At 44.5% G+C, this 14,982-nt stretch overlaps 1 protein-coding gene across 1 annotated transcript in view; it reads right to left on the reverse strand.

Moving 5' to 3' along the window:
- PCSK6 (proprotein convertase subtilisin/kexin type 6) overlaps nucleotides 1–14,982 on the reverse strand; it is a 144,519-nt gene that overhangs the window by 115,765 nt on the left and 13,772 nt on the right. The window contains exons 3-6 of the mRNA XM_024742731.1: nucleotides 12,802–12,912; nucleotides 12,147–12,290; nucleotides 10,509–10,585; nucleotides 8,178–8,266 (exon numbers count right to left, since the gene is read on the reverse strand). Coding sequence (XP_024598499.1) covers nucleotides 8,178–8,266; nucleotides 10,509–10,585; nucleotides 12,147–12,290; nucleotides 12,802–12,912 — 421 coding nt within the window. The remainder of the gene's footprint in view (nucleotides 1–8,177; nucleotides 8,267–10,508; nucleotides 10,586–12,146; nucleotides 12,291–12,801; nucleotides 12,913–14,982) is intronic.

The following is a 14,982-nucleotide window of genomic DNA, read 5'->3' on the forward strand; positions in this document are numbered from 1 at the left end:
GTGCCATGAAGCTTGCCAGATCTTGGTTCCCAGGCCGGAAGTTGGGCCCGAACTCCTGTGGTGGGAGCTCTGAGTCCAAACCACTGGACTAACAGAGAACCTCAGACCCCAGGGAATATCAATTGTAGTGCAGCCTCCCGAAGGTCCTCATCTCAGTACCAAGACCCAGCTCTATCTAACTGCCTGCAAACTCCAGTGCTGGACGTCTCAGGCCAAACAACCAGTAAGACAGGAATACAGCACCATCCATCAAAAAAGATTAATAGTAAAGATGATCCAAAATCTCGGAAACAGAATGGAGAAAATACAAGAAACACTTAACAAGGATCAGGAAGAACTAAAGAGCAAACAAACAATGATGAACAACACAATTACTGAAATTAAAAATACTCTAGAAGGAAACAGTAACAGAATAACTGAGGCAAAAGAACGGATAAGTGAGCTGGAAGATAAAATGCTGAAAATAACTGCTAGGGAGCAGAATAAAGAAAAAAGGATGAAAAGACTTGAGGACAGTCTCAGAGACCTCTGGGACAACAGTAAATGCACCAATATTCGAATTATAGGGGTTCCAGAAGAGGAAGAGAAAAAGAAAGGGGCTGAGAAAATATTTGAAGAGATTATAGCTGAAAACTTCCCTAACATGGGAAATAGTCAAGTCCAGAAAGCACAGAGAGTACCATACAGGGTAAACCCAAAGACAAACACGCCAAGATACATATTAATCAAACTATCAAAAATTAAATTCAAAGAAAAAATATTAAAAGCAGCAAGGGAAAAACAACAAATAACATACAAGGGAATCTCCATAAGGTTAACAGCTGATCTTTCAGCAGAAACTCTGCAAGCCACAAGGGAGTGGCAGGACACGTTTAAAGTGATGAAAGGGAAAAACCAACAACCAAGATTACTCTACCCAGCTAGGATCTGATTCACATTCGATGGAGAAATTGAAACCTTTACAGATATGCAAAAGTTAAGAGAATTCAGCACCACCAAACCAGCTTTACAACAAATGCTAAAGGAACTTCTCTAGGCAGGAAACACAAGAGAAGGAAAATACCTACAAAAACAAACCCAAAACAATTAAGAAAATGGTAATAGGAACACACATATCAATAATTACCTTAAACGTAAGGTAATTATTAAATGCTCCAACCAAAAGACATACACTGGCTGAATAAATACAAAAACAAGACCCATATATATGTTGTCTAGAACAGACCCACTTCAGACCTAGGGACACATACAGACTGAAAGTGAGGGGATGAAAAAAGATATTCCATGCAAATGGAAATCAAAAGAAAGCTGGAGTAGCAATTCTCATACTAGACAAGATAGACTTTAAAATAAAGACTATTAAAAGAGACACAGAAGGACACTACAAAATGATCAATCCAAGAAGAAGATGTAACAATTGTAAATATTTATCCAGCCAACATAGGAGCACCTCAATACATAAGGCAAATGCTAACAGCCATAAAAGGGGAAATCGACAGTAACACAATCATAGTAGGGGACTTTAACACCCCGCTTTCACCCATGGACAGATGAACCAAAATTAAAATAAATAAGAAACACAAGCTTAAATGATACATTAAACAAGATGGACTTAAATGATATTTATAGGACTTTCCATCCAAAAACAACAGAATGCATTTTCTTCTCAAGTGCTCATGGAACATTCTCCAGGATAGATCATATTTTGGGTCACAAATCAAGCCTTGGTAAATTTAAGAAAACTGAAATCGTATCAAGTATCTTTTCCAACCACAGTGCTATGAGACTAGATACCAATTACAGGAAAAAATCTGTAAAAAATACAAACACATGGAAGCTAAACAATACACTACTAAATAACTAAGAGATCACTGAAGAAATCGAAGAGGAAATCAAAAGATACCTAGAAACAAATGACAATAAAAACACAACGACCCAAAACTTATGGGATGCAGCAAAACAGTTCTAAGATGGAAGTTTGTAGCAATACAATCCTACCTCAAGAAACAAGAAACATCTCAAATAAACAACCTAACCTTACACCTAAAGCAATTAGAGAAAGAGGAACAAAAAAACCCCCAAAGTTAGCAGAAGGAAAGAAATCATAAAGATTAGATCAGAAATAAATGAAAAAGAAATGGAGGAAACAATAGCAAACATCAATAAAACTAAAAGCTGGTTCTTTGAGAAGATAAACAAAATTGATAAACCATTAGCCAGACTCATCAAGAAAAAAAGGGAGAAGACTCAAATCAGCAGAATTAGAAATGAAAAAGGAGAAGTAACAACTGACACTGCAGAAGTACGAAGGATCATGAGGGATTACTAGAAGCAACTATATGCCAATAAAATGGACAACCTGGAAGAAACGGACAAATTCTTAAAAAAGCACAGCCTTCCAGAGTGAACCAGGAAGAAATAGAAAATATAAACAGACCAATCACAAGCACTGAAATTGAAATTGTGATTAAAAATCTTCCAACAAACCAAAGCTTCACAGGCAAATTCTATCAAACATTTAGAGAAGAGCAAACACCTATCCTTCTCAAACTCTTCCAAAATATAGCAGAGGAAGGAACACTCCCAAACTCATTCTATGAGGCCACCCTCACCCTGATACCAAAACCAGACAAGGATGTCACATAGAAAGGAAACTACAGGCCAGTATCACTGATGAACATAGATGCAAAAATCCTCAACAAAACACTAGCAAACAGAATCCAACAGCACATTAAAAGGATCATACACCATGATCAAGTGGGGTTTATCTCAGGAATGAAAGGATTATTCAATATACGCAAATCAATCAATGTGATATATCATATAAACAAACTGAAGGAGAAATGATGATCATTTCTATGATCATCTCAATAGATGCAGAAAAAGCTTTTGATAAAATTCAACACCCATTTATGATAAAAACTCTCCAGAAAGTAGGCAGAGAGGGAACCTACCTCAACATAATAAAGGCCATATATTACAAACCCACAGCCAACATCATTCTCAATGGTGAAAAACTGAAACCATTTCCACTAAGATCAGGAATAAGACAAGGTTGTCCACTCTCACCACTGTTATTCAACATAGTTTTGGAAGTTTTAGCCACAGTAATCAGAGAATAAATAGAAATAAAAGGAATCCAAATCAGAAAAGAAGAAGTAAAACTGTCCCTGTTGCAGATGACATGATAGTATACATAGAGAATCCTAAAGATGCTACCAGAAAACTACTAGAGCTAATCAATGAATTTGGTAAAGTAGCAGGATACAAAATTAATGCACAGAAATCTCTGGCATTCCTATACACTAATGATGAAAAATCTGAAAGAGAAATAAGGAAACACTCCCATTTACCATTGCAACAAAAAGAATAAAATACCTAGGAATAAACCTACCTAAGGAGACAAAAGATCTGTATGCAGAAAACTATAAGACACGGATGAAAGAAATTAAAGATGACAGAGACAGATGGAGAGATATATCATGTTCTTGGATTGGAAGAATCAATATTGTGAAAATGACTATACTACCCACAGCAATCTACAGATTCAGTGCAATCCCTATCAAACTAACAATAGCATTTTTCACAGAACTAGAACAGAAAATTTCACGACTTGTATGGAAACACAAAAGACCCCGAATAGCCAAAACAATCTTGAGAAAGAAAAACGGAGCTGGAGAAATCAGGCTCCCAGACTTCAGACTATACTACAAAGCTACAATAATCAAGACAGTATGGTACTGGCGCAAAAGAAGAAATATAGATCAATGGAACAGGATAGAAAGCCCAGGGATAATCCCATGCACATGTGGTCACCTTATCTTTGATAAAGGGGGCAAGAGTATACAAAGGAGAAAAGACAGCCTCTTCAATAAGTGGTGCTGGGAAAACTGGACAGCTACATGTAAAAGAATGAAATTAGAACACTTCCTAACACCATACACAAAAATAAATTCAAAATGGATTAAAGACCTAAATGTAAGGCCAGACAGTATAAAACTCTTAGAGCAAAACATAGGCAGAACACTCTATGACATAAATCACAGCAAGATCCTTTTTGACCCACCTCCTACAGAAATGAAATAAAAACAAAAATAAACAAATGGGACCTAGTGAAACTTAGAAGCTTTTGCACAGCAAAGGAAAACATAAAGAAGACGAAAAGACAACCCTCAGAATGGGAGAAAATATTTGCAAATGAAGCAACTGACAAAAGATTAATCTCCAAAATATACAAGCAGCTCATGCAGCTCAATATCAAAAATACAAACAACCCAATCCAAAAATGGGCAGAAGGCCTAAACAGACATTTCTCCAAAGAAGATATACAGACTGCCAACAAACACATGAAAAGATGCTCAACATCACTAATCATTAGAGAAATGCAAATCAAAACTACAATGAGGTATCACCTCACACCGGTCAGAATGGCCATCATCAAAAAATCTACAAACAATAAATGTTGGTGAGAGTGCAGAGAAAAGGGAACCTCTTGCACTGTTGGTGGGAATGTAAATTGATAAAGCCACTATGGAGAACAGTATGGAGGTTCCTTAAAAACTAAAAATAGAACTACCATACAATACAGCAATCCCACCACTGGGCATATACCTTGAGAAAACCATAATTCAGAAAGAGTCATGTACCACAATGGTCACTGCAGCACTATTTACAACAGTCAGGACATGGAAGCAACCTAAGTGTCCATCGACAGATGAATGGATAAAGATGTGGCACATGTATACAATGGAATATTACTCAGTCATGAAAAGAAACGAAATTGAGTTACATGTAGGGAGGTGGATGGACCTAGAGTCTGTCATACAGAATGAAGTAAGTCAGAAAGAGAAAAACAAATACCATATGCTAACAGATATATATGGAATCTTAAAAAAAATGGTTCTGATGAACCTAGGGGCAGGAGAGGAATAAAGACACAGACATAAAAATCGACTTTAGGATGTGGGGATGGGGAAGGGTAAGTTGGGATGAAGTGAGAGAGTAGCACTGACATATATACACTACCAAATATACAACAGATAGCTAGTGGGAAGCAGCTGCCCTGCACAGGGAGATCAGCTTGGTGCTTTGTGACCACCTAGAGGGGTGGGATAAGGAGGGTGGGAGGGAGACACAAGAGGGAGGGGATATGGGAATATACATATGCATGTAGCTGATTCACTGTGTTATACAGCAGAAACTAACACAACACTGTAAAGCAATTATATTCCAACACAGACATTAAAAAAGAAAAAAGTGAAGAAGGCATTCCACAGGAAAAAGAAAAAAAAGAAACATACCCACAAATGACTTAGGTATTGGAATTAGTATAAAAGACTGTAAAGTAACTCATAAGTATGTTAAAGAGTCCAAAGTAATATATAGGTATAATGGGTGAAGAGAAGTGAAATGTAAGAAAAGATTTGGAAATATTAAAAAAAAAAAGCCAAATGGACATCACAGAACAGAAAAGCACAATATCTGAGTAGAAAAGAAAAAAAAATTCATTTGGTGGAATCAACAACAGATTGGACACAACAAAAGAAAGGATTAGTGAACCTGAAGAAGACAGTGCAAAAGAAATTATCAAATTTGAAGCACACAGATAAAAAAAGATTTTAAAAAATGAACACAGCCTCAACCTGTGAGGTATATCAAGCAATCTAACAAGTATAATTGGTGCCCAAAGAGAAAAGAGAGGAAACAGGATTGCAAGAAGTACTGACAGAAATTTTTCCAAATTTGATTTAGAAAAGAAGTAATAAGAATAATAACCCAGGAGGAAGCACAGCTAACCCCAAGCTGGATCAATATGAAAGAAATTACACCAAGGGACGTTATAGTCGCAGACAAAGCACAGATAGAAAAAAAAAAAAAAAAACGAAAGTTGCCAGAGGAACAAATCACGTTACATAAAGGGGAACAACAATAAGATAAGTATGACAACTGACTCATCATCAGAAACAGTGGATGCCAGAGACAATGGAATAGCATCTTTAAAGGGCTGAAAGAAAAACATGTCAGCCTAGAATTCTATGTTCAGTAAAATTGTTTTCAAAAATGAAGATGAAATTTAGATAAATTTCACCTAAAAGCTGAGATGACTTCTCGCCAGCATACCTACATGTAAAGAAATACTAAAATACTAAAAGAAATTCTTAGGCTGAAGAAAAATTGAAGCCAGTCAGAAGAAATATGAAGCCAGAAAATAAGGAAGAGCACTGGGACTGATAAACATGTAGGTAAGTATATTTCTTTCCTTAAGTATTTTAAAGCCAACTGTTTAAATAAGAATAAACATTGGGTTTATAATATATGAAGTAAAACACAAAAACAACGGCATAAAGAACTACAGTGAGTGTGAACTCAAATAATGTTTTAGGTTTATATACTATACATGAAGTGGTATAATATTAATTCCACACAGATTGGAATAAATTAGGATATCCATTTTAATCTCTTGAACAACAACTTTAAAAATAAAAAAGGTATAAAAAAGTAGAGATCATGGTCACACCAGGGGCATCTCAGAGAAATTCCCTGCTGTGTCAACATGTAGAGAGAGAAGCTGTGTTAGAGGTGCCTGAAGGCTGCCCTGTCCAGGGGTGGGCTTGGAGGGAGGGGCAGGAAGAGGTGCGGCTGCCTGTATTGAGAGGCTACAGCTGTATGCAGCAGCCTTGGAGACGTGGTTGTTACAGGTTCCCTGGGTCAATGCCAACCTCAAGCCCACACTATGTCTCCATTGCAAACCCAACCCCGTGTTAGACAGTTTATACCCGTTGTCCAAGGACACAGAGCCAGTGGGTGGTGGGAATGGAACTGGTACCCAGGTCAGCCAGGGAGACTTCTCGTGGCTCTTCACTCATCAAGAGCTCCAAGGAGAACTTACACATCTCAACGTAAAAGAACTATCCACGAAGGAGTGAGGCCAGGTGACAGTCTCCTGATCTGTTCTGCAGGACACGCCCTTGGTGGTTAATGATGGCTGGTTAAATCCCAGCCACTTCAAAGGTTTCCAAGGGAAACAGCAGGCAGAGGGTCCTAAATAAGTGAAAGCTGGGGACCCTATTTTCAAAACTCAAGAAATTCCCCAAAGACTCGTGACCCAGAGTTCTCCACCTTGTGCTGCTCGTAGTAGAGCTGAGGGAGCTAAACCACCTCCACAAAGGCAAAGCAGCAGAGAAGGCCACACCCCAGGAAGGCATCCCAGCATGGCCATCAGCATGCGTGTGAGCACCTCCAAACCGAGAGCCAGTGCCTCAAGGCCAAGTGGACGGTCGAGGACAATTCATTGCTCCGGTCACACCTGCTCAGTGCCAGCTCAGTGATGCGCACCTACCAGGCACTGCAGAGAACTTACTGACTTACTGTCTGCCAGTCTGAGTTGTCAATCTGCCAGGCTCAGGGGGCAGGGGCAGGGGCAGGGGCGGGGGGCATTGAAGACGTGTGACTCTTTGCTCTAAAGCCCCATCCTAACAAAAGAAGCTTGACTCACAAATGGAGAAACCAAACAACAGAGCCAGAGACACCCAGGGTCAGGCATGCTCCTTAAAGGGACCTGGAAGGCTGACCTCCCTCAGTAAACAAGACGAGGGGGGACACCTGGATTTGGGGAGCACTCCGTGGAGCAGAGAGGGCGTGAGAGGCCGTAAGTCATGGGTGGACTGAGCAGAACAGAGCAGCGGGGAGAGGTTTTTGGGGTGAGGCAAATGTTACCAGCTCGTCATAAACAGGGGAGACCGGGCATCTCTGGGGGACACTATGACAAATGTCCTCTGGCTAAAGCCGAGGGACAGGGCAGGAGCAGTGGGCCAGGATGCTCGAGCGGGAGTTGGGGCCAAGGAAAGGCCTTCGTCCCAGGTGAAAACCGTAAACCCTGCTGGGAGAGTCAGAGGGAGGGCAGGATGGGCAGCAGGAGGGGACCCACGCGGCCTATTAGGACTGGTCTGCTTGACAGCGGTGAGTCAGCAGCCGGACCCACAGGACCCGCGGAGGCTTTTCAGGCAAACCAGTGAGCAACACCCTCTGCCTCCAGGCCTCTGGCGGCGTGAGGTCAGGCCCAGGGTCCGACTCGGCCACCGAGGCCAACGGAAGTGCCACTGCTGAGACTCGGAGGGACACGTCCAGTACCCCTGCCCCAGGCCCGAGCCCCCGGGCAGCACACTCCTGGGCCTTACCTCCGATTTTTGCATTGTACGCGATGCCCACGATGCAGTAAGAGTTGTTGGCTGAAGCGGCGACCTCTCCCGCACAGCGAGTACCGTGTCTGAGGCAAAGGAAAAAACGAAGTTAGGACTCCGCCAGCACCTTGCAGTGGGTTCAGTGCCCTGCTCAGCTCTCCTGCAAGAAGAGTCATTATCCCTAAGCCCAGGGAGGATGCTGAAGCCTTCTCCCCACATCCCTTCCCATTGCCCCCCGCCCTCTGATGGCTGCTCCGGGAGGGGCATCAAGTGGGCTTTTGCACTGGCCTGGACCGTCCTGTTCCCCACCCCTGCCCCGCACCCCGTAGGCTGGCAAGGCCTTCCCGCCGCCCTGCAGACACGATGCTCCCGCATCAGGCTGAGTCTCCTGCTCCGGCGCCAGGGGCCCAAGCATCCCTCCTCCCAAGCTCTGCGTCCCCGCGACTAACAACACAGCGTAGACGCCTGCCTGGCTGCCGAGCTGAAGTAAGAACAAACGAGAACCTAGATCCTGTGTCCTCTTGTGTCCCCCTCCTCCCAGCCCATGCTCACCTCGGGCAGCCCCCCAACCCTTTCCACGGCCATTGCAGCAGGAGCCGAGGAAGAAAGCTCGAAATGGAACACTCAGCGGCGGTGGACAGACTGGGAAGAGGCCACCTGAAAAACAGATCGCTCCCCTCGGGTAATGACCCCGTTCTGCAACATGCTGCATCGGGTCAGTTCCTCCAGCAGAAGCCAAAAAATACCGGCAAGTTTAAGGAGCACATCTTTGAGAAGAGTCCACAGGGGATCAGAATCACTGAGTCAACTTTAAAACCACCTTTGAAACTAGTCCAGGGCTCATGCATTAGCCCTGGGGAGGCAGCCCTCTGTCCTCTGGACCTCGTGCACCCACAGCCAGGGCTGCTCCCAAGTCACACAGCCCACCGCCCCACTCAGCATTCAATCCTGCCCTTCATGGATCACTGTGCAGTGTCTGGATTATCCCTCCTGGCTCCCTGCACTTGGGGCTGGGAGACCAGGCGCCCTGCACCACTGGCGTGCTGGTGGCTGAGTGGGAAGGGCACCTGGGGACATGAGGTTGGGGCCTTTGCAGGCTCCCTGGAGCGCCGTGGTCCGTCATGCTGACCGCGTCTGCCGGCTGAGACTCCCTGCACAGCACCCTGTGGGCACCAGGATGTGAACCCCAGAATCAAATCAACCACAACCTAAAATATTATGGACGAAGACACACCTTGGCAAGCGTCGTGTCAACAGTGGAGAAGAAATGGACTTCCCTGGCGGCGCAGTGGTTAAGAATCCACCTTCCAATGCAGGGGACATGGGTTCGATCCCTGATCAGGGAACTAAGACCCCACATGCATGCCACAACTAAGAGTTCACATGCCACAACTGAGGAGCCCGCCAGCCACAACTAAGGAGCACACATGCCACAACTAAAGGAACTGGTGAGCTGCAGCTAAGACCCGGCACAACTAAAACAAATAAAATACAATTAAAAACAAAACAAAACCAAAAAAACAGTGGAGAAGAAAGAAATGGCTTCTGTTCTTCTCTAAATATTTTTGGAAGAATGGGAAGAGCTTGGGGCATGGGGCATGCTGACGGAGAAACGACAGGCAGGACACAGCAAACGAGCTCTAGGGCTGGGCTGGGGAAAGTGGACATCACCCCCAGGGCTGCCACCGATGGAGCCGAGTCACCTGATCTCTCCAGACCTCCCATCTTCATTTGCAAAGTGACGATCACAAGTGTCACTGACTGAACACCCTCCATGTGTGTCCCTCACCCATCACCCGACTCCCACCCACAGCCCTGGGGCATGGGGAGCCTCAGGCCACGAGACATCACCCAGCCTGCACAGAGGCACACAGCCAGGCCCAGGATCTGGGCCCCGATTTACCCAGCATCATTCACTCTTCTGCCACCTCCCTCGTGAGGTCACAGACAGACTCAAAAAGGCTCGGATACTGACCCATGCACTGTGGTCTGAACACGGCCGGCTGTGGAGACTGCAAGATTTAAGGGTTACTCTTTTCAAATCCAACAGTGTTTCGAACAGGAACAATGCTGGTCCAACATCCATTGCTAGCTGACCAGCAGGGGTGACACCCCTTAGGAAGGGACTGAATCCACCAAGGCTGCCTTGTGCCTGAAGGGCTGCGCGGGGCTGGCTCCTGGCTCAGCCCCAGACCCAGCCAGGCAGCCGGAGAGGTGCCTCTGACCTGTCACAGTTCCAGGATCCCGACCGTGGGCCAGCTCAACAGTGACTGCAGGGAGACGGAAAGGGAAGCAAGGAGGGGCCGGCCAAGTGACCAAGTGACATACTTGTTCTCATTGCTGGCATCATATCGCGGAGACGGGTCGTAATCGTTTCCGTTGACGTCATAGCTCGCATAGGAATCCTAAGAAATGAAAGCCTCGTGACCGAAGAGAAATGGCCTGGCATATCACAGCCCTGCTTTAAATTGTTTTTATGCCTCAACTGGAAACAGAGAAAAATGCACGCTTGGTACTCCCTTACTATAACTTTATATATATATATATATAATTATATATATATATGTATGTATGTATATATATTATGGTGGGAAATACACATAACAAAATTTACCACCCTAACCATTTTTAAGTGCACAGTTCAATGGCTTTAAGTATATTCACACTGCTGGGCAGCCATCACCACCATCCATCCACAGAACGCTTTTCATCTTGCAAAACTGCAACTCTGTCCCCATGAAACACTAACTCTCCATCCCCCTCCCCAGCCCCTGGCACCCAGCATCTACTTTCTGTCTCTACGAATTCGACTCCTCTAGGGACCTTACGTAAGTGAAAGCATACAGTGTTTGTCCTTTTGTGACCTAGATAATGTCTTCATCGATGTGGCTGATCCATGTGGTAGCATGCATCAGATAAAGGTTCATCCACGCGGTAGCAAGTGTCAGAATTTCCTTCATCTTATATTTTTAATATGTATGTTTTTGTGTATATACTTATAATCATAGTATTCGTGTAATATCCCAACATCCTTTTAAAACACATTATAAAAGCTCTCCAGATTGTTGACTTCAAAACTGTCATCTCGTGATGGATGTGTTAATTAACTTGATTGTGGTAATCATCTCCCATTGTATATATATACATATCAAAACATCACGTTGTATACTTTAAATATATACAATCTGTATTTGTCAATTACACTTCAATAAAGCTGAAAACCAGAAACTAAAAAAAAAAAAAAAAACTGTCATCTTTTGCAAACTATTATATATAGGATGGATAAGCAACAAGGTCCTACTGTATAGCACAGGGGACTATATTCAATATCCTGTGATAAACCATAATGGAAAAGAACATGAAAAAAATATATATATGCATATTTGCTGTACAGCAGAAATTAAGACAACCCCAGGTACCTCAGAATACTAAATAGCTTTCTCACATTTACTATGTGCTGGGCTCTCTTCTTTACATTTATGAAGCCATTTAACCCTCACAATTACCCAAGGAGGTAGTAGTCCTGTTACTAACCCCACTTTACAGAACGTGACACCGAGGCACAGAGAAGTCAAGTAAATTGCCCGGGGTCTCAGAGTTAATAAGCCGCAGAGCCAGGACAGGAGCCCCAGCAGTTTGGGTCCTAAGCCCACGTCTTAACCCTGCCATTTCTCACGTCGCTGATGTTGATCTGATGGCGACCTCCATGCACACGTCTCTGAGTTTCTTAGGACCCGTTCCCAGAAGTACATGTGAATCCTCTAACATGTGAACGAATCCCTCTGCGAACCCCTGGCTCCGGGTAGCAGGGGAGCTGGGTTCACCAGCCCACCCAGCTCAGTTTTCTGTACTGTCTGATATAGGGAGGGGTAGGCACCTTATCGTTTTATAAATGTGTCCTTGTTTAATGACCCACGCAGTTGAATGTCTCTGCATGCCAGTTGCCAGTTTTAAGGCTTGACTTACATAGTTTGGGGCCAGGTCGGGGTGATTCCGCTCTATGCCATCATCCAGGATGGTGACCACCACGTTTTTTCCCGTGTAGCCCCGCTTCCACGCCGCCTGGACATTCATTTCTGATCGGCAGCGACTGTTCTTGTCGCCACAATGCTGCAGGCACAGAAGACACAAAGCCCCCCGACACAGACACACCTGACACAGACCTGCAAACCCAGCAGAGGTGCTCCTATGCTCATAAGGGAATACGGAGAAAATGCCTTCCCGTGCCTGATAGACCAGAACCCTCTTTCTACCACCCATTTCTGGGAACGGTCCACGTGGAGGGTCTACTGCTTTTTCTGCCCCGGCAATCTGTCCATCACTTTCCCAGGACACCCACCGCCCTTCAGGGGCTCTGTTCACTACTCACCATGTAGTGACTCATACACCGTGCAGCCAATCGCTCCCCTGCTCAAAGAGCCCCTCCCCTTGGACTTTCACATAATTAAAAAAAACTTCACAAGAAAGCTTTCACCTCACAGCATTAAAACAGGAGTTTTACACTCAGATGAAGTGTGTCTGTTTGGAGCTGTCATGATAGCTTTGTTGGGGGAAATTGACCCATCTCAGAAACACAGCACTGCAAACGCTCCAGAGACAGAGAGGCCCACGCCCTACTCACCATGTACCACATGTTGGACCAAATGGGGTCGTTGAAATAAAGGGCCTGAGGGTCACTTCGCACCTGTCTCTTCACCCTGCGTTTAACTTCTTGTTGTTGGAGCCATTTCACCTACCAGGGGAGAAACGCAGTTACTTTTTGTTTTAAAAACGATCTCCTGGTTTCACGTGGCCTCCTCGTAGGTGCTCCAGCTGTCCTTTTCCATGAACATCTGTGTCTATTAGATGTCTTGGAGGGTAGATGTTTTCACTTCAAGTGATCATATTTGAAAGATAAGAACTAGTCTGGGTCTGTAGGGGAGGGAATAGGACCCCTCTCATAGAGTTTGAAATGATTCTACTAAAAAAAAAAAAAAGACCTTGTGAAGTTGCCAACAGATTCTCTGGTGACCCTTGTCCCTAATTAAAAGGAAATACATGCAAGGGTATGAAAAGAGTGAAGAGAGGGGAGAAACCGGTCAAATGGTGATCAGGAGTTGGAAGTAAAACGTTTTACAGGGAGGATACGGTTAATTATGATAATCCATATATTGGCATTTTTAGCAGCTTCTGCAAACATGGTACCAAAGCATGTACAGAAAACCTAAAAAGGGTTACAGCAAACTATTAACAGCAGCAATTCCTTGATGGTGACACTATTATTCATTTAAAATTTAAAATTATTTTAAGGGTTTTATAAACTTCTTTCAATCGGCATGATCTGCCTTCACAACCAAGGAAAAAAGCTTTGAGAGGCAGGATAAATATTATTTAAGAGCAGGAATCCAGGAGGCTGGCTGCCTGGATTCAAAAGCCAGCCCCACACTCACCAGCTGTGTGACTCAGTCGGTTAGCCTCCCTGGCCTCACCTGTATGATGGGCATCATTGTGGCTTGTCATGAGGGAGCACTGGCATATAAACTGGCATATAAAGCATGCACATCACTGCTTGGCACATGGCTGTATTATCCTCACATGTGTGTATGTGTGTGTGTAAGAGTTTTTCAAGGTGGAAGAGTTTTTTCACTTTTATTTATTTACCTATTTATTTTAAAATTTATTTATTTATTTATTGGCTGTGTTGGGTCTTTGTTGCTGCACTCGGGCTTTCTCTAGTTGCGGCGAGCGGGGGCTACTCTTCGTTGTGGTGCATGGGCTTCTCATTGCGGTGGTTTCTCTTGTTGCGGAGCACGGGCTCTAGGCGTGCGGGCTTCAGTAGTTGTGGCACGTGGGCTCAGTAGTTGTGGCTCACGGGCTCTAGAGCACAGGCTCAGTAGTTGTGGTGCACGGGCTTAGTTGCTCCACGGCATGTGGGGTCTTCCCAGACCAGGGCTCAAACCTGTGTCCCCTGTGTTGGCAGGCAGATTCTTAACCACTGCACCACCAGGGAAGTCTGAGCTTTTTCACTTTTAAAAGATGTGGGACCTGAATCCCTGTGCCCTGAACCAAAACATTTTCTTGGTCCTGCTGCTATGGGCCCCCTGATTCAGTACACCTCCCGCTGGGGCTCAGCTCTGCACAGGGGGCTGAGATGGGCAGGATGGGGGCACCAGACCCTGCTCTCAGAAGTTTGTGCTCCAGTCAGGGGCTCCCACCACACAGCACAGGGTGTGATGCAGGCTCCAAGAAGGCAACAGGTGGCCCAGGGCAGAGAAGGTGAAGGGGAGAAGGAGAATGGAGCCTCCGGGAGGGTGATGATGGGGGACCCTGGCTGACCTGGAGGCCAGGCCAAGGCCGGTGACCCCAGGGGAATGAAGGCACAAAGTCCGAGGGTCAAGCTGCTCCCCTCAGACCGCTCAGCCTCGACCTCCCCACATGGTCCTGAGGGAGGAGAAGACAGCCTCATTCACATCTAAGAGTGACGACTGATCTCAAGGCATTTTTGGTCACCAGGACAAAATGCTTAGAAAGAAATATCACAGCCTGTCCCGCCACCAATGTGACTTGTCTACAAAACACCAGTAGATCAGCTTCCCGAGAAATGCCGCAAAGAGCTCAAAAACAATTTGGATTAGGCACTAAAACAAGTCCAGGCCCAAGTCCTGGATCATTTATAGTTGCTACTGACAGATACTTCCATGGAAAATAAAACTGTACAGTGAGATATTTTGCTCATAACACCCTCTGATGGCATTTTGCAACGTCCTCATATATTACTGCCTGAACCAGAAAGCTTTTACCCAGTATCAAAAACCTAAGACTG

This window comes from Neophocaena asiaeorientalis, unplaced genomic scaffold (genome assembly GCF_003031525.2).
Source record: "Neophocaena asiaeorientalis asiaeorientalis breed wild unplaced genomic scaffold, Neophocaena_asiaeorientalis_V1.1 scaffold155, whole genome shotgun sequence".
NCBI lineage: Eukaryota > Metazoa > Chordata > Mammalia > Artiodactyla > Phocoenidae > Neophocaena > Neophocaena asiaeorientalis.